The sequence below is a fragment of the Scyliorhinus torazame genome, chromosome 3, assembly GCF_047496885.1.
Source record: "Scyliorhinus torazame isolate Kashiwa2021f chromosome 3, sScyTor2.1, whole genome shotgun sequence".
In the NCBI taxonomy this organism is placed as follows: Eukaryota; Metazoa; Chordata; class Chondrichthyes; order Carcharhiniformes; family Scyliorhinidae; genus Scyliorhinus; species Scyliorhinus torazame.
The window spans coordinates 257,256,381-257,278,747 of record NC_092709.1 but is presented as its reverse complement, the minus strand read 5'-3'; the positions used below and the strand labels follow the sequence as shown (position 1 = coordinate 257,278,747).

Here is a 22,367-nt window from a genome sequence, read left to right as displayed (position 1 = left end):
TCACTGACCACTCGTTTCATTTTGCAGCCAAGAGAGGCAATTGCCTCATCAACTAATTCAAATGGTGATCAGATGTTGCCATTTGGACTCTTGCACAACTTTAATTGGATGGGTCAGTAGTTTCCCTGGCAGCCAATCCTCTGAGTAAGGCCTTGCGGGTTAGACTTCACTTACTGATTGACATGAGTGGTAGTTATATTTACAGATGTACTCGCCGGCACGTCACTCAATCCACGAGAATCTGTGCGCCATTGTGAATCGTGCATTACCAAGCTAGATCTGTGCTTCCTCTTTGCTTCTTTGTAATCCACTTTGCACCTCATCATAAAATGATTATTGACTAAATCCTGTGCCAATTATTACTTTAATGACCAAGGAAGCTAGCGGTAGGAAGGAATAGATTAATTACTTTTAACAATAACAGAATCATAGAATCACTACAGTGCAGAAAGAAGCCATCTGACCCATCGGAAAGAGCACCCGAACTAGGCACTTGGGCTGAAGGGGATCAAAGGATATGGGGGGATAACGGGATTAGGCTATTGAGTTGGATGATCAGCCATGATCATAATGAATGGAAGAGCAGGCTTGAAGGATGGCATGGCCTCCTCCTGCTGATATTTTCAATGTTTTTATGTTTCCAATTACCCATCCCATACCCCAGTGTAGCCATCTGGGATGGCCACGTCCCGATTACAAAATGGACACCCGCAAAGAATGCAGGGAAAATTGGACAATGCTAAGAAACAAGCAGGTGCAAGCTCTGTCTGTTGATTAGAACCTTAAACTCTCAGACAGGACAGAAACTACCAAACGATTTACATACTAATGAGCCCTCTCCGGGGACAAAAGGGAAACATTTAGATACACAATGTTAGGACAGACACCCCGGCGCCAGAAGAAGCTAAGACAAAGCAGACTGAGTCACCAGGACACGCCCAGCGATCAGGCAACCACCCCTCTATTGGAGGAAAATCGATGCAGATGATTGGGAAAGACCCAATTAGTTGAGGCCAAGTTCAAGGCCCGCCCAAAAGCGCGCGAAGCCCTTTTCCGTATAAAAGGTATCCCCCAAGGGAGAAATGCCCTCCTTTGGCTTTGGCTCTCACCGAAGAGAGAGACCTGCCTAGCTGCTGCATCAGAACAAGTAAGTCCCAAGTCAACGCACGCTACGAGATAGACGCTCCTAGTTGCTACCCTGTAAACAGCTCAACCCAGCAGCCTCAGAACCGAGCAACGGCCATTGTTCCTCTGACTGAGTGGGCACCCGAAGCTAAGTATAGGCTTTAGTAATAGTGGTAGTTTAGTTCGTAGAGTTTATGCATGAGTAGATTTGACTGTGTGTAAATAAATGAGCATTACTTTTGAACTTACTAACTGGTGTATCCAGTCATTGATCAGTATTCGGTTCTGAACCTTGTGGTGGTGTCGAAAGATACCTAGTGACACTTGAGCAAACGTGATTAAACAGAGCCAAATTAAGAGCCAACCAAAAGTTAGCAACACCAGTAACCCTACCTAACCTTTTGGACACTAAGGGCCAATTTAACAAGGCCAATTCAACTAACCTACACATCTTTGGACTACAGGAGGGAACTGGAGGACCTGAAGGAAACCCACGCAGACACAGGGAGAAAGTTCAAACTCCACACAGTCACCAAAGGTCTTAATTGATGCCTGGCGCTATGAGACAGCAGTGCTAACCACTGTGCCACCGTACCAATCTGCTCACACCAGTAACTATCTACAATCACAGTCCCCATTGGGCCAACCAACATGCTGGAGCCTGTTCGGTCTGGCTTTTATGCTTGGTTTAACGAGCCCCAGCTGGGTGGGTCTCCACCTCCTACTCCATGAGCTTCATGGGGGCATTGATAATGGTTTTCCTGTGGACCTTGTGGGGGTTATGACACCCTCCCCACCCAAAGTTCGAAGGCTCCCCCTCTGCCATCAGCAGCGGTAACCTTCTACACCGCTTTGCCCTCGGCTGAACATCTGCCTGCAGTGGGTCTAGGTTGGGTGATGTATATTGGTTGGTCAACCGCCTTTTTCTGGCCAACATCTGGAACCTCAGCCCTGGACATGACATCATCCAGCTGATCCATATCCGAGATAAAGGGCGCTATGATGTGGGGTCGAATTCTCCGTTTCTGAGACTAAGTGCTGACGCCGTCGTGAAAAGTGTGAACTTTAACAACGGCAAAAATGGTGCTCCAGGTACAACAATTCACCAACTCTAAAGGGGCTAGCACCGTCGTCACGTGAAATGCCATTTGCAAGCGAACCGGCGCCGGATTCACCGGTTCCTTGATTGCCGCACAGCTGCTGCTGACTTAAGAAATTCATCCCCCCCAACACATACTGTCGCAGCCAACTTGGCTGGAAGGAGAGCAGCGCCTCGGTTCCGGGGCACAGAGCTGGAGACCCTCCTGGACGCTGTGGAGGAGAGGCGGATGGTTCTGTATCCCGGCCCATCAAGCACCGGCATTTGCTGTGCCTTGGCGCAGGTAGCAGACGCGGTCAGCGCCGTTGACAAAGTCGCCAGGACCCATCTAGTGCAGGAAGAAACTGCATGACCTTCTCAGGGTGGCCAGGGTGAGTAGGCAGCACTAACCCCCCTATCCTCCCCCCCCACACACACATGTTACCCGGACCCCCCCGCCCCCAGGGTTGGCCGGACCCCCACCCTGCCGCATATGCCTGCACCCATGCCAGCCGCAATGGCCAGGTGCCCTAGCCACTGATGCCACCATCTATCCAACCCTTGGGTTGCATGATCCGGACTGTCTAACATTGTCGTTGTTTGTGCCTCCCCTAGGACAGGGCTGCACACAACCACCTGGAGTGGGAGAAGACTGGAGTGGGACCACCAGACTTGCGTTCCCTCACCGTGCCTGAGCAGAGGGCACTGGATGTGGTCGGCGGCCTGGAGGAAAGGGAGTTCGCCGACACGAAGGTCGGCGGCGGGCGAGGAAATGAGACCCCCTGCCTTGTTGCGGATCCTCATGACACATGTGTCCCTCCAACCCCTCACCCCCCACACATCCCTCACCCACCCAAACCTCCCCTCACCCCCAGACAACCCTCCCCACCCCCACATCCCACACCCCCTAACCATATCTGCCTTCTTGTGTCTTGCAGGACCTGCCGGAGATGGGCCCGGTCCATCCAGAGCCCCCCATCCCCAGCCAGTGCCAGAGCCGCTGCCACCCAGACAGCAGAGCACTGACTGGGAGAGCAGCCTGAACACCAGCCCTCTGCTCGAGACCCAGGAGATCCCGGAGTTCGGGTCGGAGGAGTTCACTGACTTTCGGTCACAGCTGTCTCCATCACCCTCCACCATCTCAGAGACTATCACCTCGGTTAGGCACTTTAGTGAAGAGGCTCCTAGGACACAATCTGGTGCGCACCACACAGTTGGTCCAGTACAGCAGTTGGAGGTAGGACCAGCCGAGGGGCCGGATGGTTGGAGGGCAGCCCTGTACCATCTGTACCATCTGAGGAACCACCTAGACATAGTGTTAGGGCCCGTAATGCCAGAAAGGTAGACCGCAGTTAAATTGGCACGGGTGGAGGGCACAGTTTAGTTATAGGGGCAAGGGCACAGACCGTATATACCTCTTCACATTAAACACCTGTGAACACTGTTGAAACCTGCATCTGCGCTCGGTCTGATGGGTGTGGGGTGGGCGATCAGTGCTGGCCAGTGGGAGTGGGGGGGTGTGGGTGACGCGGGAAGGCCCTGTGGATGGATCATGTTCACCCCCCCTCCCCCTCGCCCCGACGGTACCCAGAACCTCCACCCCAGCGGTTCGACAGGACCGTGTGATGGACTGGACTAGCCAGCTCACATGCAGGGATCACCCAGGTGGAATGTGCTACTGTGGGCATGAGTCAGACATTGTCAAATGATGTGGAGCACGGAGCTCATCGCAGAGCAGGCTGTCATCATCCTCCATCCCATGGACCAGACCGGCTGTCACTGCCAACCCAGTGCCCCCTGCTCGTAGCGCCGCAGATATATGTAAAGGAGGGGGTGTGCATGCGGGTGGTTTGGTGGTGTGGGAGGTGAGGGGGTTCGGTGGTGTGGGAGGTGAGGGGGTGTGGGATGGTGATGTCCGTGCCTCTGGCCAGTGACCCTTCTCTCCCCTATACTGTGATGTGTGTCGCGACGGGTGCGTCCCATGCGCGCTGGCCTTGGCGGTAGCATTGTGCGGCCTCCAGTGCCTGGCCAGGCCCCATGTCTCACTCATTATCTCCTTCCCCTCATCCTCCAGCGCATCGCCCCTCTGCTGCGCGATTTTATGGACGACGCAGCAGACCACCACGAAAATAGATAGAACAATACAGCACAGAACAGGCCCTTCGGCCCATGATGTTGTGCCGAACCTTTGTCCTAGATTAATCCTAGATTATCATTGAATTTACGGTGCAGAAGTGGCCATTCGACCCTGTGGTGATACACCACTGTACCTCCCTACCATTGTACATAGTATATAATAGTTGTGCGTAACGTGGCCCTGTAATACTGTGTATTGTACTGTAACTCTGCTGCACCAGCTCTTGGAAAGAGCACCCTCCCAACACTAAGGGCAATTTTGGACACTAAGGGCAATTTATCATGGCCAATCCACCTAACCTGCACATCTTTGGACAGTGGGAGGAAACCGGAGCACCCGGAGGAAACCCGCACAGACACGGGGAGGATGTGCAGACTTCACACAGACAGTGACCCAAGCCGGAATCGAACCTGGGACATTGGAGCTGTGAAGCAATTGCGCTATCCACAATGCTACCGTGCTGCCCTTAAGAACAAATTAATCTACACTATATCATTTTACCGTAATCCATGTACCTATCCAATAGCTGCTTGAAGGTCCCTAATGTTTCCGACCCAACTACTTCCACAGGCATTGCATTACATGCCCCCACTGCTCTCTGGGTACTCTCTGACCTAGAACCTACCTCTGACATCACCCCTATATCTTCCACCATTCACCTTCATGGTGCGGGCGACCCTCCTAGCTTTGTACTGGAGGGCCCCTCCAGAGCGATCCAGGCACCTGAATACATCTTCAGGACCCTGAAGCACCTCTCAACCATACCCCTGGTCGCTGTATGGGCACCATTGTAGTGGGTCTTCGCGTCGGTCAGTGGCCTCCGTATCGGAGTCATCAACCACGACCGCAACGGGTAACCCCTGTCGCCCAGCAACCAGCCCCGCAGCCGGCGGGGGTGCACCTCGAACATGTCAGGGATCACCGAGTGGGCCAGTATGAATGAGTCATGTACACTGCCCCGGAATCGGGTGTATATGTGCATGATGCGCTTCTGATAATCGCAGACTAGCTGTATGTTCATGGAGTGGTACCCATTCCCATTTGTGAACAGCGGCCTGTTATCCGCCGATAGCCATCGGGCGACATGCATCGCGTCTATCACCCCCAGGACCTGGGGCATCCCGGCGAAGGCAACAAACCCTGCTGCCCGGGCGTTCCGATGAGCGTGGTCTACAGGGTACTTAATATACCGCTCTGCCTGGGCATACAGGGCGTCGGTGACAGCACGGATGCACCTGTGTGGCGATGCCTGGGAGATGCCGGCCACGTCCCCACTTGGCGACTGGAATGACCTCGTCGCGTAGAAATTCAGCGCGACCGTCACCTTGTCGGCCACCAGGAGCGGGTGACCTCCCCCATACCCCTGTAGTGCCAGCTTTGCCATAATCTGGCAGATGTGTCTGACTGTTTCCCTGCTCAACCGCAGTATCCTTCGTCATGCCCGTCCGGAAGGTCCTCAAGCGACATGCGGCACCGGTACACGCGGGGCCTCATCAGGCACCTCCTCCTCCTCGGCCTGTTTGGCGACTGGCTCTCCAGCCTGAGCGGCTGCCACCTGCGCCTCTGTAGCCTGTTTCTCTGCTGCAGCCTCCGACTCCTCTCTGAGCGGCACCCGCTCACGCTTACACAGGGCTTCATGCAGCGCAGGTTGACGACCAAAAGCCATTATTTTCTGCAGGGGGTGAAATGCAAACATGCTAGCATGGCGCATACACCCGTGCCCAACCAGGTACCATGGGCTACACAATAGCTCCGGTTGGCACTGCAGGCACCACCCACGCATGTCGGGCCCCCTACCCCCGCACCCGGCCCCGTCGTTGCCCCTGGTCCTGGCGCCCGTCCCTGCTGCCAGGGGCACCGTTGGGTGGAACAGCCCTCACTTGGGGGGTGGTGTTGGTGTGACCCTGGGTGTGGTCCCGGCTGGTGGCTGCCAGTTGGGTGGGGTGGTCAGGGGGGGCGGGGTGCCCATCCATTCGGCCGTTGTCACTGCATGCACCCAGGTGGGTGGCCAGCAAGATGACCTCCGTAATGGCAGTCTCCTGTGGGGGCGCTCTCTGGCTGCTCGGCCTGTCCCCTACTCCCCTCCCCCGGCCCTGGCAGAGCACCGCCCATGCTGCAGCCAGCACAGACGGTGTCCGAGCCAGCAGCCCACAGTCACCCCACGCCATTTCCTACCTCCTCTCTCTTGCTCAGCAGCCAGATGCCAGGTTCACGATTTTATAAGCACATTAGAAACACGCCGTGTGAAATAGGCCCATCCGAGAGGCTGAATTGCAGAGGCCCCGGAGAATCGGTCATCAGGCCTACTGTAGTTTACGTAGCTTTAGGGGGGCCGGAGAATCCTGATTTGGCGTCAAACCAGCATCTACGTCGATTTCGGCTTTGGAAGCTATTCTCCGCCCGATTGCGTTTCGTTATTTTGGCGTTGGCTAACGCAGAATCCAGCCATGGTCTCCCAGAGTGTTCGATTGCGGGCCTTGGGAGAATCCAGCGGCAACATATTTAAGCGAGACTTCTGTTGTCCATCACCAGGGCTTCAGGGATCCCTTGGATACTGAACAAGGACCTCAGCTTCTTTACGGTGGCCCTCAATGTCGTTGACACCATTTTATAAATGTCAAGCCATTTCGAGTGGGCATCCACGATATTGAGAAACATGGGGCTGGATTCTCCCCACCCCGACGCCAAAATCGCAGCCAGCACCGGTGACTGACCTGGAAATATATCTTGGCCTTCTAGATGGTAGTGGTCGTGGGTTTGGAAGGTGCTGCCTAAGGAACATTAGTGAGTTACTGCAGGGCACCTTGTAGATGGTACACATGGCTGCCAGTGTTCGTCGGTGGTGGAGGGTTTGAATGTTTGTTGGAGGGCAGCAATCAAGGGGACTGCTTTGTCCTGGAGGGTGTTGAGCTTCTTGGGTGTTATTAGAGCTGCACTCATCCATGCAAATGGAGAGTATTCCATGACACTCCTGACTTGTGCCTTGTAAATAATGGACAGGCTTTGGGGGGTCAGGAGGTGAGTTACTCACCATAGGATTCCTAACCTTTGACCTGCCCTGGTAGCCACAGAATTAATATGGCTATTCCGGTTCAGTTTCTGATCAATGGTATCCCCCAGGATGTTGATTGTGGGGGATTCACGATGGTAATGCCATTGAATACCAAAGGACGATGGTTAGATCCTCTCTTGTAGGAGATGGTCATTGACTGGCACTTGCGTGGCGGGAACGTAATTTGCTACTTGTCAGCCCAAGCCTAGAAGAAAGGTTCTGCATATTGACTCCAATCTTCTACACTCGCATTGAAGGCTCTAGCTTACCAAACAGCGGCATTGTCAAACTTTATATCCTCACGTTCCTGCATGGTATTCGTCCGGGTGGCTGGATGTTTTAAAAAGCGAGTCCGGAATCTCCTTTTTCATCGTCGCCAGTAATAATGACCAAGGAAGCCAGCGGGAGGAAGGAAAAGATTTATTACTTTTAACAATAATCTGCCGTGGCAATAACTATCTACAATCACAGTCCCTGTTGGGACAACCAACATGCTAGTCCCTGCTTGGGCAGGATTTTATGTTTGTTTCTAACGGGTCCCGGTTGGGTGGGCCTCCGCCACTTACCCGGGGATTCGTCCTCCTTGTGCCACATGGGGAGATCGATAATGGTCTCCCTGTGGGCCCCTGGGGGATGTGACAATTACCAACCGATGATGGAAATAGCCTAAATGAATCTCCTTTGTTTCAGAATCAACTGTTAACATCCCCACTATCATTGCTATTGACTACAACAATGAATTCATCTCCATGACACCATTACCTCTGTCCTGTTCTTATATCCAATAGTCATTTGTCATCATCCAACTGTTCCAGAGTATTGTACTGTTGTATTTCTTGGAGCATATCACTGTGATGACGATGACATATGGGTCTATTGTCTCTTCTCCCTGAGCAAAGAAAACACTTTACCAAGTACTCTTTCATGATGATTGTGCCCCTTTCATTTCAAGCCAGTGTGGAATTATTTACAGCACTGTCTTCTCTCAGTGGAAATAATCTTTTTGTTGTTTCTCTACAAAATGACAAGAAATCTTATAACCTTTATAACTGCTTCAACTTTAGGGGCCAAGACAGACTGCTGTTATATTGGCCAGTGCCACTCGCAGGCTAACACTCAAAACAGATTATTATTACAGCCTAGGAAACCAATTCATTCTGGTCCTTTATATCTTTGTAACACTGCCTGCTCTTATGTTCTTTGTGTGATCAATTATTGAACAGTCTGATGGGTGAATTGACTTTGCATTTTTATCAGTCAGCCGTAACATTTGCTTCTGGGCCCATTCTGTAATAAACTGTAATTTGCCATCAAGAAACCAGTATCAATAGACAAGCTTGCACGGTGCACTAATTTCACGTTCATCAGAAAATAGTTCACAAACAAAATGGATAGCTGCCATTGTTCTCAATGTTTACATCCTTGCAGCATAAATGGGTGCTGTTCAATGATTTTGCAGTTAACATTATTGCCTGATACAAAGCACTCAAGCGCTCACAATGATGGTTGCCGCATTTTAACAGTGGCTGCTGTTCACTGGGAATAATGGGTGTGAAAAACAAAACACATAGCGTTGTTTCCAGGATTTAATTCCATCATGCTGTGTAAACCAGCGCTTATTTAATGGTGAAACCTGTTGGCAGAGATTCACAGCTCTCAACTGGACTTAGCAAAGGGCGTGCTGCATTTAAACTCTTTGCTGGAAATGAGTGGCGTGCCCCCCAAGTGATTTACCTAGCAGAGGAACTGCAATAATGCAATTCAAAGTGTGGTTTTACTCTGACAAAACTTTGCTATGATTACAACAAAAATCAGAGGGTCGGAGAATGGCCGTTGGCCGCCGTGAATCCCGCCCCCGCCGGTTGCCGGAGTCTCCGAAGGGAGAAAAGTCGGCGGGGCGTTAATGGCGCCGCTGCCGTCGGAGAATGGCACGGGTCTGCGCAAGGCAGCCGATTTAAGCCTGCCGATATTCTCCCTTCCGGATGGGCCGAAGTCCCGTCGACGTGATGACCGTTCACGTTGCCGTAAATTAAACCTCCTTTTCATTAATGTGACCCGGTGCTCCAGGCTCACGCCGACCAGCGTGGAGGTGAGTGACGGCCTGGGGGGTTGGCTATGGGCAGGTGATGGCGTGGCTGCAGTCTGAATGCGTGGGGAGAGGTGTGTCTCGGGTTGTGTGTGTGTGTGTGTGCGGCGGGGGGGGGGGGTGGGGGGGGGGGTGGTTAGAGTGGGCTGGGCTCCGGGGGAGTGCCGGGAGGGGGCGTCAGTGCCGGGGAGGGGGATGGGGGGTCCGTGCCGGGGAGGAGGTTGGGGTCCATGCCGGGGAGGAGGTTGGGGGGGGTCCGTGCAGGGGAGGGGGATGGGGGAGTACGTGCCGGGGAGGGGGATGGGGGGTCCGTGCCGGGGAGGGGGATGGGGGGGTCCGTGCCGGGGAGGGGGATGGGGGGTCCGTGCCGGGGAGGGGGAGGGGGTCCGTGCCGGGGAGGAGGTTGGGGGGGGGGTCCGTGCCGGGGAGGGGCATGGGGGGTCCGTGCCGGGGAAGAGGTTGGGGTCCATGCCGGGGAGGAGGTTGGGGGGGGTCCGTGCCGGGGAGGGGGATGGGGGGTCCGTGCCGGGGAGCGGGATGGGGGGGTCCGTGCCGGGAAGGGGGATGCAAGGGCAAGTGAGTTGGTCCACCTGGCCAAGTGCCAGCCTCCAACAGTTGGACCCATGCGGTCCATGCCACCTGGCTGGGGGGAGGAGGGGATATGGGCAATGATGCCATGTCGTCGTTCCCCTCCCCCCCACCAGGCCGTCATGTTTTCCGATCATCCAGCGATGTTGGCCACCGTGGCGGCAGCCGCTAATGTCTATGTTGCCCTGGATGAGGAGGAGCGTGCCAGAGAGGCGGCGACCGCCCAGGCTGGAGGGACACCTGACCGACAGGACGAGGAGGGGGAGGAGGACGTCGCGGCCCCACGGCAACGGAGGCACCCGAGGGCGCCCCGTGTGTACCGGCCCCGGCAGTCATACCAGGACCTCACGGACCGGGAATGCAGGAGGAGACTCCGGATGAGCCGGGAAACCGTGGCACACATCTGCCACCTGCTGGCACACCTGTCACCGCGTGGCACTGGCGGGGGACACCCTCTCCCCGTGTCCGTCAAGGTTACGGTGGCCCTGAACTTTTAGGCAACGGGGTCATTCCAGGCACCGAGTGGGGACCTGTCCAGCATATCGCAGGCTTTGGTGCATCGGTGCATCCGGGCAGTGACAGATGCCCTATATGCCATGGCGCACCGCTACATCCGCTTCCCCATGGACCGGGCCAGCCAAGATGCCCGGGCCGTGGGCTTCTCTGCCGTGGCCGGGTTCCCCATGGTCCAGGGCGCGATTGATGGGATGCACGTCGCCGTGCGGCCACCTGCAGATAACAGGGCCGTGTTCACCAATAGGAAGGGGACCTATTCGATGAACATAGAGGTGGTCTGCGACCACCGCATGATGATCATGCACGTCTGCGTCCGTTACCCAGGCAGTGGACACGACTCATACGTGTTGTCACGGTCATCCATCCCCGGCATGTACGAGGGACGCCATCCCCGGCTGAGGGGCTGGTTGCTGGGCGACAGGGGCTACCCATTGCGATCGTGGCTGATGACGCCTATACGGAGGCCATGCAATGAGGCGAAGAACCGCTACAATGATGCCCATGTAGCGACAAGGGGAGTGATAGAGAGGTGCTTTGGCGTGCTGAAGATGCGTTTCAGGTGCCTGGACCTCTTTGGGGGCGCCCTCCAGTATCGGTCAGATAGGGTCGGCCGCATCATTGTGGTGTACTGCGTCCTGCACAACATAGCCCAGCAGAGGGGCGATGTGCCGCAGGCAGAGGAGGGCGGAGTGGAGGAGCAGCAGGAAGAGGCGCAGTCCTCCCCAGATGAGGGGGATGGGGGTAATGGTCAGGGCAGACGGATTAGACACAAGCGGGTGGCTGTCCACCGTTAACGGCTGGCCCAGCGGGCACGGGACAGACTGATAGCCGCCCGCTTCACTGACTAGATGGGCGTGTGAATCAGGTAGTATGGCCACAGACCGCACACCATGGCAACAGCCGACCACCCACACCCCCCACCCATCCACCCACCCAGCACCCTCACCCCCCTCCCCAACCCCACCCACCCCACCCGCAAGCACACCACCCCCCCCATTGCCGATCCACCTGCGGCACAACGGGCCGGGCTCACACAGTTGCGGGTGGACGCGTGTCTATTGCAGGCCATGGAGGATGATGACAACCCGCCCTGCGGTGAGCTCCTGGTTCCACATCGTTGGACTATGTCTGACCCATGGCCACAGTACCACCATCCACTCGGCCCATCCCTGCATGCGGCTGTGACACTGCAGCACACAGTCCCGTCCTCTGCCCGGGGGGATGTTGATGGCGGCCCAGGGGGAAGGGGCAGACTCACCTGGGGCTGAGGAAAGACCACCCCTCACACACACACTTGCGCTCAACGTACATGACACCCTCGCACGCTTTGGACAGAGCACAAAGGCAGCTTCTGTAGGTGTAACATTGACTTTAATAACCAAAGGAGTTCATGCACGTGCCCTAGCCCCTAAAACTCATGTGTGCCCTGCACCCGTGCCAACTTACTCAGTGTCTAATTGTTTGGCCTTACGGGCCCTTTGACTACGTCTACGTGGTTCCCCAGACGGTACAGCAGAACTGGAGGTGGACTCCTGTGATTCCTGCCCTCTGACACTGGATCCCTTTGGCGGCCGTTTCCTGGGGCGTCCTGGCCTAGATGGGCCAGGCTGCGGCCCGGGCGACTGGGATGGCGAGCTGCCAGCCTGTCCTGCCCGTTGCCCACCCGATGCACCTGGGGCGGAAGGGGGGGAGTCCGAGGTTTCGCGGTGTTCCGGGACCTCCCCTACAGGGGGAACCGGGACGGACCACACCACCTCCTCCTCCCTCGGGGTGCCCGATGGCCCCCAGGCCTCTACATGGGTGGGGGATGCGGACGGACTGGCCATCCGACGCCCCCCCGACATCTGGCGCTGCCAGTCCTGGAGGCCCGTGCTGGTATCGACAGGGGTCTGCAGGTTTGCAGCCATGGAGCCCAGGGGGTTGGCAAACCCTGTCTGTGACAGTGCGACGCCGGCTCGCACATGGCCACTGGCGCCGATGCCCTCAGCGATGGCCTGCAGAGACTGGGCCATGGCCTGCAGCGACTGGGCCATGGCCTGCTGAGACTGGACCATGGCCTGCTGAGACTGGGCTATGGCCTGCTGAGACTGGGCTATGGTGTTGAGCGCCTCTGCCACTGGCACTGGCTCATGGCCTCCTGTGAGAGGGCAGCCATGTCCTGGGCCACAGACGCCGCCTGCACGGAAAGCCCCAGGCCTCGCAAACCGTTCCCCATGTCTGACACCATCGCACCCATTGCCTCCACCGCGGACGCCACCCGTGCGGTATCGGCCTGGGTGGGACGCATGACCGGCACCACTTCCAGCTCCTGGATGCGGGTGGACTCCTTCACCTGCGACTGCAGCCGCCGCAAGCCGGCCGTCACCCTCTTCGCTCGTCTCCGGGTCGGTGGTTGCATCGTATCTATGTGTGGGTGTGGTAATTCCAGGAACCCGGGATCCATCTGGGCGGCAGATGTTCACTTGGGCTGGGCTGCCCTCCGACCGCCCGGCCCCTCTGCTGCTCCTACCTCCACCTGCTGTACCGGGACGGCTGTGTTGTGCGCACCAGTGAGTGTAGCAGACGCCTCATCTCTAAAGTGCCCAACCGAGGTGAGTTTTTCTGCGATGGTGGAGGGTGTTGGTGACAGCAGTGGCCTTGTGTCGTGCTCTTCGTCCCACTCTGAGTCCATGGCACTTTGGGGTGGGGGTTCGTCTCCACCCATCCACTCTGAGTCACTGTCCGGTATTTCGTCTTCCTGGGTAGTGCTGTCCCGGGTAGGGGTGTCCTGGGCAGTGCTGTCCCGGGTAGTGGTGTCCTGGGTAGTGGTGTCCTGGGTAGTGGTGTCCTGGGTAGTGGTGTCCTGGCTCGGATGTGACGGGGGCCTGTGGCTGCCCCCCTCGTCGCTGGGTGGTCGCTCCCGCACGTGACGGGGGTGTCGTCTCCCTGTTGCTCCAGGGCTCTCCGTCTCCCGTGGTGTGCGAGGGGCATCCTGCGGGCGTCGCATGCTGGAGGGTCCGTGTCTCTCCGTCTCCCGTGGTCTCCAAGGGGCATCCTGCGGGCGTCGCATGCTGGAGGGTCCGGGTCTCTCTGTCTCCCGTGGCCTCCAAGGGGCATCCTGCGGGCGTCGCATGCTGGAGGGTCCGGGTCTCTCTGTCTACCGTGGCCTCCGAGGGGCATCCTGCGGGCGGTCTGCATCTGCGGGGATGGGTGCCTGGACGTTTGGTCCTGCGATACATAATGAAGCATGCATGGTTAGACATCAGGAAATGATCAGGTGATATGGGGGAGGGGGCTATAGGGGAGGGGGGATACGGGGACGGGCTGTCGGTGGCTCACTTGCTAGTACGCCCCCGACCTCTGCATCAGCAACCTCCCGGTCCTCAGGTCCGCCAGCCAGTTCCAGGGCCCTTTCCTCGTGTTCGGTCAGTGGCCTCTCATCAGCGGGGCCTCCTCCAGTCCTCACATGCTCCCTATTGTTGTGTGCGCGCTTCTCCTGTGGAGGGGGGGGGGAGGCTGGGGGTGGTGGCAGGGGTAAAAGGCAACATTGTTAGGCAGGTATATGAATGCATGCCATCGGTTGCGCGTGCATTGCAGAGGTTAAGGTTAGGGCTGGATTCACTTGGGGATATGGGGGAGGGGGGATATGGGGGAGGGGGGATATGGGGGAGGGGGGATATGGGGAGGGGGGATATGGGGGATATGGGGGAGGGGGGATATGGGGAGGGGGGATATGGGTCATATGGGGGAGGGGGGATATGGGGGATATGGGGGAGGGGGGATATGGGGGAGGGGGATATGGGGAGGGGGGATATGGGGGAGGGGGGATATGGGGGAAGGGAAATATGGGGGAGGGGGGATATTGGGGAGGGGGGATATGGGGGATATGGGGGAGGGGGGATATGGGGGAGGGGGGGATATGGGGAGGGGGGATATGGGGAGGGTGGATATGGGAAAGGGGGGATATGGGGAGGGGGATATGGGGGAGGGGGGATATGGGGAGGCTCACCCTGCCTGCTCTGACGAGGTCGTTCACCTTCTTGTGGCACTGGGTGCCTGTCCGTGGTGTCAGGGCCACAGCGGTGACGGCCTCTGCCACTTCCCTCCACAGACGCCGGCTGTGGCGTGGGGCAATTCTGCGGCCGTGCCCGGGATACAGGGCGTCCCTCCTCTGCTCCACTGCGTCCAGGAGCGCCTCCACATCCCGTGACTCGAACCTCGGGGCTGAGCGGCGGCCAGCCATCCAGTCGGGTGTTGCGGTCGGGTGGGGGGGAGCAGCGCGGCCTTATGAGCCGTCACGCCGTGCGGCGCGTATGATGCTGAACGGCGTGAACCACGTGCGCAAGCGCGGATCCTGTTACGTCGCTGCTAGCCCATTTCGGGCCGGAGACTTTCGGCCCATTTTTCCGACGTGACGCAAGTCGGATTTGCGCCGTTTTTTGCGCCGATTGGCGGACTTTCCGCCGATAACGGAGAATTTCGCTCCAGACAACTGTTACAATAGGAGAACACCTATTCCGCAGATGAAACATTGTTTGATTGACAGCTCAGGCTCTTTGGTCTCTGTGGCCAATGTAATTTGACACAGTTAAGTGGTTTCAAAGGTTTACAGTTTATGCCTTTGAAACTTAATAGGTTTTGGATGATTGACCCTTTTATTAACTTGGTCAAGATTTTTTTGTTCATGTGAGGGAGAAAATCAGCAATAGCTTGCATTTTATCACAGCCTTTTTTTTACACATGTCACTATATACTGTGGTGTTAATTGGTTCTCAAAGGTGTACAGTGGGTCAATGGACATGGGCTTGGCACAAGGAGCATGAGGGGCCAGATAGGATGTGTGGAAGGGCTGAACTTGGCATAAGGGACACAAGGGACCTGAGGGGTTGGGTAGAAGGGAAAATCTTGACATGGAAGTATGAGGGACATGATGGGTGGGTGCAATGACAGATCTTGACATGGGGGCATGAGGGGGACCTTGCGAGCTTACCTTTTAAAAGGTTCCCTCATGCAAAGCAGGGTACCCGGCTCCTCTATGGGGCTATAAACCAGGACTCTGTAATAACCTAACCCACCTCCATGAAAAATGCCGAGTAGGCTATACATATCTCTGCAATGGAGCCAGCGAAGTCGAGAGTGCAATGGTTCAGGCTTGATAGGAACCAGCCTGCCCCCCTTCGAGGCATTATTGAAAATTAAACATCTCTGGAGTGGGTTGGGAATCCTGGAATCAGGACATGCCTGCCAAGTTCATAGGGGTGCTAAGTCTGCCAAACTCAGTGAAAATCCAGGCCATTACATTTAGCTATACGCATTTGACAATGGGTTATGTTGTTAGGTTCCCTTTTCTTATAATGCCATGTAGAATTTATCGATTTGCATCACTCCCACCTCTTGTCCATTATTTCAACTCAAGTGTCCGCTTTCCCTGGTTCCCTGATGAATATTGATACATGATGTGGACCCATTGGGCAGGAATGTAATGCATGAAGAGTGGCTAAAAAACTTTCATAGTCTTACTCCCGCCACCAGGACCACAGCCTGCACCTTTGAAAGGAGGTATCCCTCGTCTCCTCCAAGCCAGTACTTAACTCTGGAATTTGAATTCATCTTTTGCTGTCTTTAGTTGTGATCTGATGTTCACAACAGTTGTACTAAGCTGGAACAAATATGTCTGGAACATTGAATGGCTGAAGCATGAAGAAATTGGGACTGCTCCTTGGGAATCTAACAATTGTTAATCAGTAAGGGAACCAAGGGTTATGGGGATAAAGCAGGAAAGGGGAGTTTAGGGCTATCATATCAGATCAGTTGTGATCTCATTGAATGGTGGAGCAGACGTGATGGGCTGAATGGCCTACTCCTGCTTCTATGTCTGATGGTTTTATAGTGCACATATGCATGAACCTCTTGTGGTTGCTCACCGGCCAATAAAATCCTCTAGTTTATAAAACCCCTGGTTTCTGTGGCAGTGCTCAGACTGATTATTGCAATTAGATATAAGTTTATGTAACTATCAGCTCTGACCAAAAGATCCATCAGTGAGCTGCCTTCTGCATCTACTCGCTGTTGATTGCGAGATCCTACTTATGTTTCCAGTAGCAATGTGGAAGTATTAGGAGGGGAAAAAGTAGTGATCACTTTCACAGCTACAGGTCAAACAGAGAGCAGGTCTCCTTGTAGAAAGAATCTGAAGATGTGACAAACTTGGCCTGTGGAAGCACTACTGTTCTGGGTGCTCAAGAAAGCTGAGCCTCTGTCTGTAAACCATGTGACGTGGGCAGTGCTTGCTGTGACATCAGCAGCTCCCCTGTGCATCTCCCTCTTGTGTACATGTTGATTCCACCATACCCTTTCTACACTCTCATAGATGAACAGCATCTTACTCTTCTGATGTACTGTCAACATATCCCAGGCATCTCCTGTAATATCCCGCATGGGACTTACAGGGTGGGAATGATTATCTTTCCTTCGGTTGTGGCCGAGTATGAACTCCCCCACTGAGGTGTGGGGGAATTCCATTTATAAAAGGTTGGCCAGTAAGGCACCGACCAGAAAGAGACCCGATAGGGCTCTCCCAGGAAGTGTATATAACTAATTAGAAATAGATATTATTTTACTCGGTGTGGAATCCCCTTGTACTTATTAAACCTCCCATCTTTTTTTTTTTCAAATTTAGAGTATCCAATTATTTTTTTTCCAATTAAGGCCAACTTAGCGTGGCCAATCCACCTCGCCTGCACATCTTTGGGTTGTGGGGGTGAGACCCAAGCACACGGGGAGAATGTGCAAACCCCACACGGACAGTAACCCAGGGCTGGAATCGAACATGGGACCTCGGTGCCGTGAGGCAGCAGTGCTAACCACTGCACCACCGTGCCGCCCTAAACCTCCCATCCTGACCTTGTCAGTTTGAAAGTCTCCAAGGTTGAGAAAAGCTGTAAATCCTCTCAACTACATGTTTGCCAGACGGAACTGAGACAGAAACTACAACAGATTCCAACTATTTCGATGTAGCAATGATAAGTTTAAATAAATAGCCAGCTGAAATGCTGCTCTATATTGCCTCAGTTTTTGATCAGTTTTCCAAACTCAAAGAATTGTGTGTTGGATCAAAGTTGTTCAATCAAAATTAAATTGAAACTTCCAAAGAGTTCATTAACAATGTCTAAGGATAATGTTACTTTTAACTTCCCATCTGCCTGCATTAATCTCAGCATGAGAGAGCAGGTTCACGCCAGCATCCAGATGTGCCGCCAATAAACGTTGGAGCTGGATTTCAGTTGCACTTCAGTTTCTCCAATTTTCAAAACAACCCATTCTTGCATTTTAAAGTGCATCCCTCAACACCCCTAGGTAGTGTTTCTGACTGACATTCTTCCTCGTTCTCTTTCTCTAGTTGTTGTCAGATATTTAGAGAATGTAATAGTTTTAAGGAGGTGTCCATGTGAGTTTACAACCATGTTAATCCATATATCCACCTGTATCATTATGCAAAGGTTGCTATCATGCATTAAACAGACGCGTTCACTTGACAGCGCCTCTCCTGAACCTACTGTTGTGTTCACCCTCTTTATTTTACCATCAGTCGCAACCGGTCATTAATCTAAAAAAAATGGTGGAAAGTGCTGAAACAAACAAAATCCAAAATAACTGAATCACTAAATCTGGTGCCTCTATCTGGGAGTAAGGCCCTCCCCCCCTTTATACTCATCTTGGTATTGTTACTCAATTGTGGAATATTATGTTCCCATTCAAGACTGCAAACACTAAGCCGACAGGTATGTAACCACAGGTTACTATTAGACACATTTGATTCAATTATTCACTCCTTCACCAGCAAGGAATCCATTAAATCCAAAGGGTGTGACATAGCCCCCACCTGTCCACCTGCCCCTGCTCCCACTGCAATTAAAGTGGGCGGCATGGTAGCACAGTGGTTAGCACGTTTGCTTCCCAGCTCCAGGGTCCCAGGTTCGCTTGGGTCACTGTCTGTGCGGAGTCTGCATGTTCGCCCCTTGTCTGCGTGGGTTTCCTCCGGGTGCTCCGGTTTCCTCCCACAGTCCAAAGATGTGCAGGTTAGGTGGATTGGCCACGCTAAATTGCCGTTCGTGTCCAAAACGGTTCGGTGGGGTTACTGGGTTATGGAGATAGGATGGAGGTGTGGGCTTAAGTAGGGTGCTCTTTCCAAGGGCCGGTGCAGACTCGATGGGCCAAAAGGCCCTTCTGCACTGTAAATTCTATGATAAAGAGTGGACGGGGGAAGTTGTTAGTTTGTCTGCCCAACTTTGGGCATATGGATGCCTTTAGTGGCTAATTATTGGCCGGTTAATGGCTTCAGCCTTCCCCACCAGTATTATATCTGCAGCAGGAGTAGCTGCAAGCAAGTTGGGAACAAGCAGGGGAGGTGGGGGCAGCCTCCGTTGTGGATTCCTGGAACCAAGAGAGGCAACCCCAGATCATCCCCTCCTCTTTTAACCCATCTTCCTGCACCCTCATGACCTCTTGAATGCAGCCTCCCCTCCCTACCCCCCAACCCGCTAGGACCTTACAGGCTGATATTTGATGAGACCCTGGACTTACCTGTCAGTCTGGGATCCTTGGCATGGTGGAACTGCCTTTAGTCCCAGCTGTGAACAGAGGTAATGTTGCTGGGACTACAGAGTAGCTGGCCATCCAATGGACACTAGTTCCCTAAGGTGAGACTTCCTCTCAAGAGAGGGGCATCCAGCAATTTACTGCTGCCCCTAGCATCAAATAGCTGTGGCCAGCCATCAGACCTGTGGGTGGGATGCTCCAATTTTTTGGATGAGGGGTTGGAGACCACAATGCTCCACAAATCCACCTAATTCCATCAACCTCTCCTCCCATGCTTACCAGGCTCTTTCAACGCAGTGGGCGACATGGTGACTCAGTGGTTAGCACTGCTGCCTCACAGACCCAGAGAACCGGGTTCAATTCCGGCCTCGGGTGACTGTGGAATTTGCACTTTCTCCACGTGCTTGCGTGGGTTTCCTCCGGATGCTCCGGTTTCCTCTCACAGTCCAAAGATGTGCGAGCTAGGTGGATTGGCCATGCTAAATTGCCCTTAAAGTCCAAATGGTTAGATGGGGTTGCTGGGTTACGGGGACAGGATGGAGGTGTGGGCTTCGGTAGGGTGATCTTTCCGAGACTGGTGCAAACCCGATGAGCCAAATGGCTATCAGCAGGCTATAGCTAGCTGAAATTTGCCAAAATGTCTTTCCACATTAGTTTTATGGTTTTACGGGGGGACAACTGAACATAAACTGTGCTTTCTTCTGAGAAAAAATTCAATGTTTTGGGGGAGAAACTTGGCTTGTGCTCTCCCACCTTGCATATGCAAATCATGGTCTAACATCAGTTACAACACACTAAAGCAAAATTTGTCAACAAATGAGTGCAGCTAATATTACACACACTCCTCCCAATTGATCTGGGTCTTCAGTGACTTTACAAGGGTTGTGAGATGCCCTCCAAAAAAAACACCTTTCTTATAATTCTATTACTGAGGAGAGCATGAACAGGAGTATTCTTCCAGTGTCCCAAAAAAATTATTGTGTGGTACTGTTGGCCGGGGCAGGGTATATTGTGCATTCCTCCCCCTCTGGGACCGATGTGTGAATTGGTTTGCCCCCAGACAAGAGGACTGAGAACCCCAATGAGCAAGGTGCATTGGGTGGCCTCATTGGCATCTGCAGCTTGCCAGCTTAATTCAAAGGCGGCCAGATATTAAATCCAGCTCCATATCTTTACTTTACTGGATTGCTTTACAAATTTGCATTTGATTTAGAAAATTTTCCATCTCTAGACAGTGCAAGGAACTTACTCAAGGTTGCAGCCCTGCCCACAGTGATTTTTAAGTGGCATTTCTGTTTTCATATAAACACAATTGAAGATTGAGGGGCCTGCTTACACCCCAGAGTCATGTCACCTTTACTAGTGCCACAATTTGAGTTATTGCAGTCTTGATTCACATAAAACTCCTGTTTATTCTCACAAGTTTCCATCAATGAATCTGACTGTCACTCGTAGAATCTACAATTTGGGCCTGTTAATTTGGAACTGAAGGACAGGAAAATAAACCAGAAAGCCATCTGGGTTCCCCAGAGCTGCAATCAAGAAATGAATCATAACCTTTACTATTCAGGAAGAAAGAATATTAATAAAGCAGCTTGGTCGCTTACCTATTGTAGGGTCGTGGTAGTCAGGGAAACAATGGCTGATGAATTGTATTGTCATTGCTGCAACAGGACAAAGGGACAATTTTAGTACCACTTGATGGATTTTAATAAAATTTTGCCTATTGAAATGAAAACATGACATTTGGCTGTATCTGCAGTAATAAGCTACGCAAACAAGAAGAGAAGAACAGTCTGTAGAAACCTTTCTTACAGTTTAAAATATAAAGTCTCGGCTCAGTGGGAAGAGACAAAAGTGAAGGATTTCTTTTGTGGAGGAAAACCTGCCAGTTGCCGGGGAGTAAGTCTACTGCGCACAACAGTTGGAGGCTATATTTCATGTCACATAAAAGCTTAGAATCTCTTGGTCTTTAGACTCTGCAATCATTAAATAAATGCTAGGTATTACCTGTAAAATTACAGTGTGGTACGGTTATCAAAAATGTTGGCTAGATTTTCATGGAGCATTATAAATCTGCATGTTTAAGGTTGTATGCATTATTGATATTTCAGGTCAATTGGTATGAATCAATATTTCATCTCAGTGAGAGCTAATATTGAAAATACCAGAATGTGATCCGTTTATGGTCATGGTTATATATTTCGCCTTTTTAACAATTATTTTTTGCACTGAGTGACAGTGATGCTATTATTTAAGATAATTTAAAATTGAATAGCAGTTAACAAGCTTATTTCTCAGCTCTGTCGCCGTGGGGCTAAATCCCAGAGGAGGCCAGATGTTCAATATTACCAAACAGATGTCCGAAAACATTTAAGAGAAAACTTTTTCAAAATGTAGTATGGACACGAAGAATGGAGGTGGGCATCAAACCCAAGCAAAATAAAATGTTTCCCTCATCCGTTCATGAAATGGTTGATTAAATATGTTTTCATATACTCCTTAATAGGAATTTCTGTTGTCTTTAGTGTTAGTAGTCTGCTCACTCACTTGTGAACAAATCCTGAATCTATTATTTTTTTTCTCTAAAATCAATATGAATCACCGCAATGCAAAAGTTATTCATCGAAGAAGGAAAGCATGTTCTTTTCTCTATGTACTCGTGCTACCATTGTTAATTGATGGGAGCAAGTGGAGTGATGGCTTACAGTGTCATTTTTCCACTGGAGCATAAGGTAAAGGTGACACCCATTTCAAGGCAAAATTGATGCTCCATCCATTAAAGTGTTTCAAATTCCCACCTCCTGTCTGCCTGTCTACATAGGGCACTGCATTTCCACACCATATGTTTGGCTCACTTCTATCTTCTCACAGTGAGATCAAGATGCTGCACAGATGAACAGCCAAAGGAGAGGAAATTAGGAAAACCTCCATTTGTAGCTGCCAGATTTACGATTGAAAATATAATCACATTCCAAAAATACTATTATTCATCACACTACATATTAATATCTTCCTGCTTTTAATCCTCAAGGAAATTATTCAAACTATTTACTTTATACATATGGAACATCTGTTTATTCAGAGCAAAATAACTTATCAGTTCAAGATCTGTCCAGTGGAATGATGTTATCAGATGCCATAAAGCCTTTCTCGGATCACGTGATAAATAGGCGTATTATGCATGGTGATGTATTTCATAGATACA

At 52.6% G+C, this 22,367-nt stretch overlaps 1 protein-coding gene across 1 annotated transcript in view; it reads right to left on the bottom strand.

Annotated features, from left to right (window-relative positions):
* Nucleotides 1-20,856, bottom strand: part of rit1 (Ras-like without CAAX 1) — a 332,174-nt gene extending 311,318 nt beyond the window's left edge. Inside the window, 1 exon segment of the mRNA XM_072497956.1 lies at nt 20,767-20,856. Within this exon segment, the coding sequence (XP_072354057.1) occupies nt 20,767-20,821 (55 nt within the window). The 5' untranslated portion in view covers nt 20,822-20,856.
* Nucleotides 20,857-22,367: the final 1,511 nt, after the last annotated feature.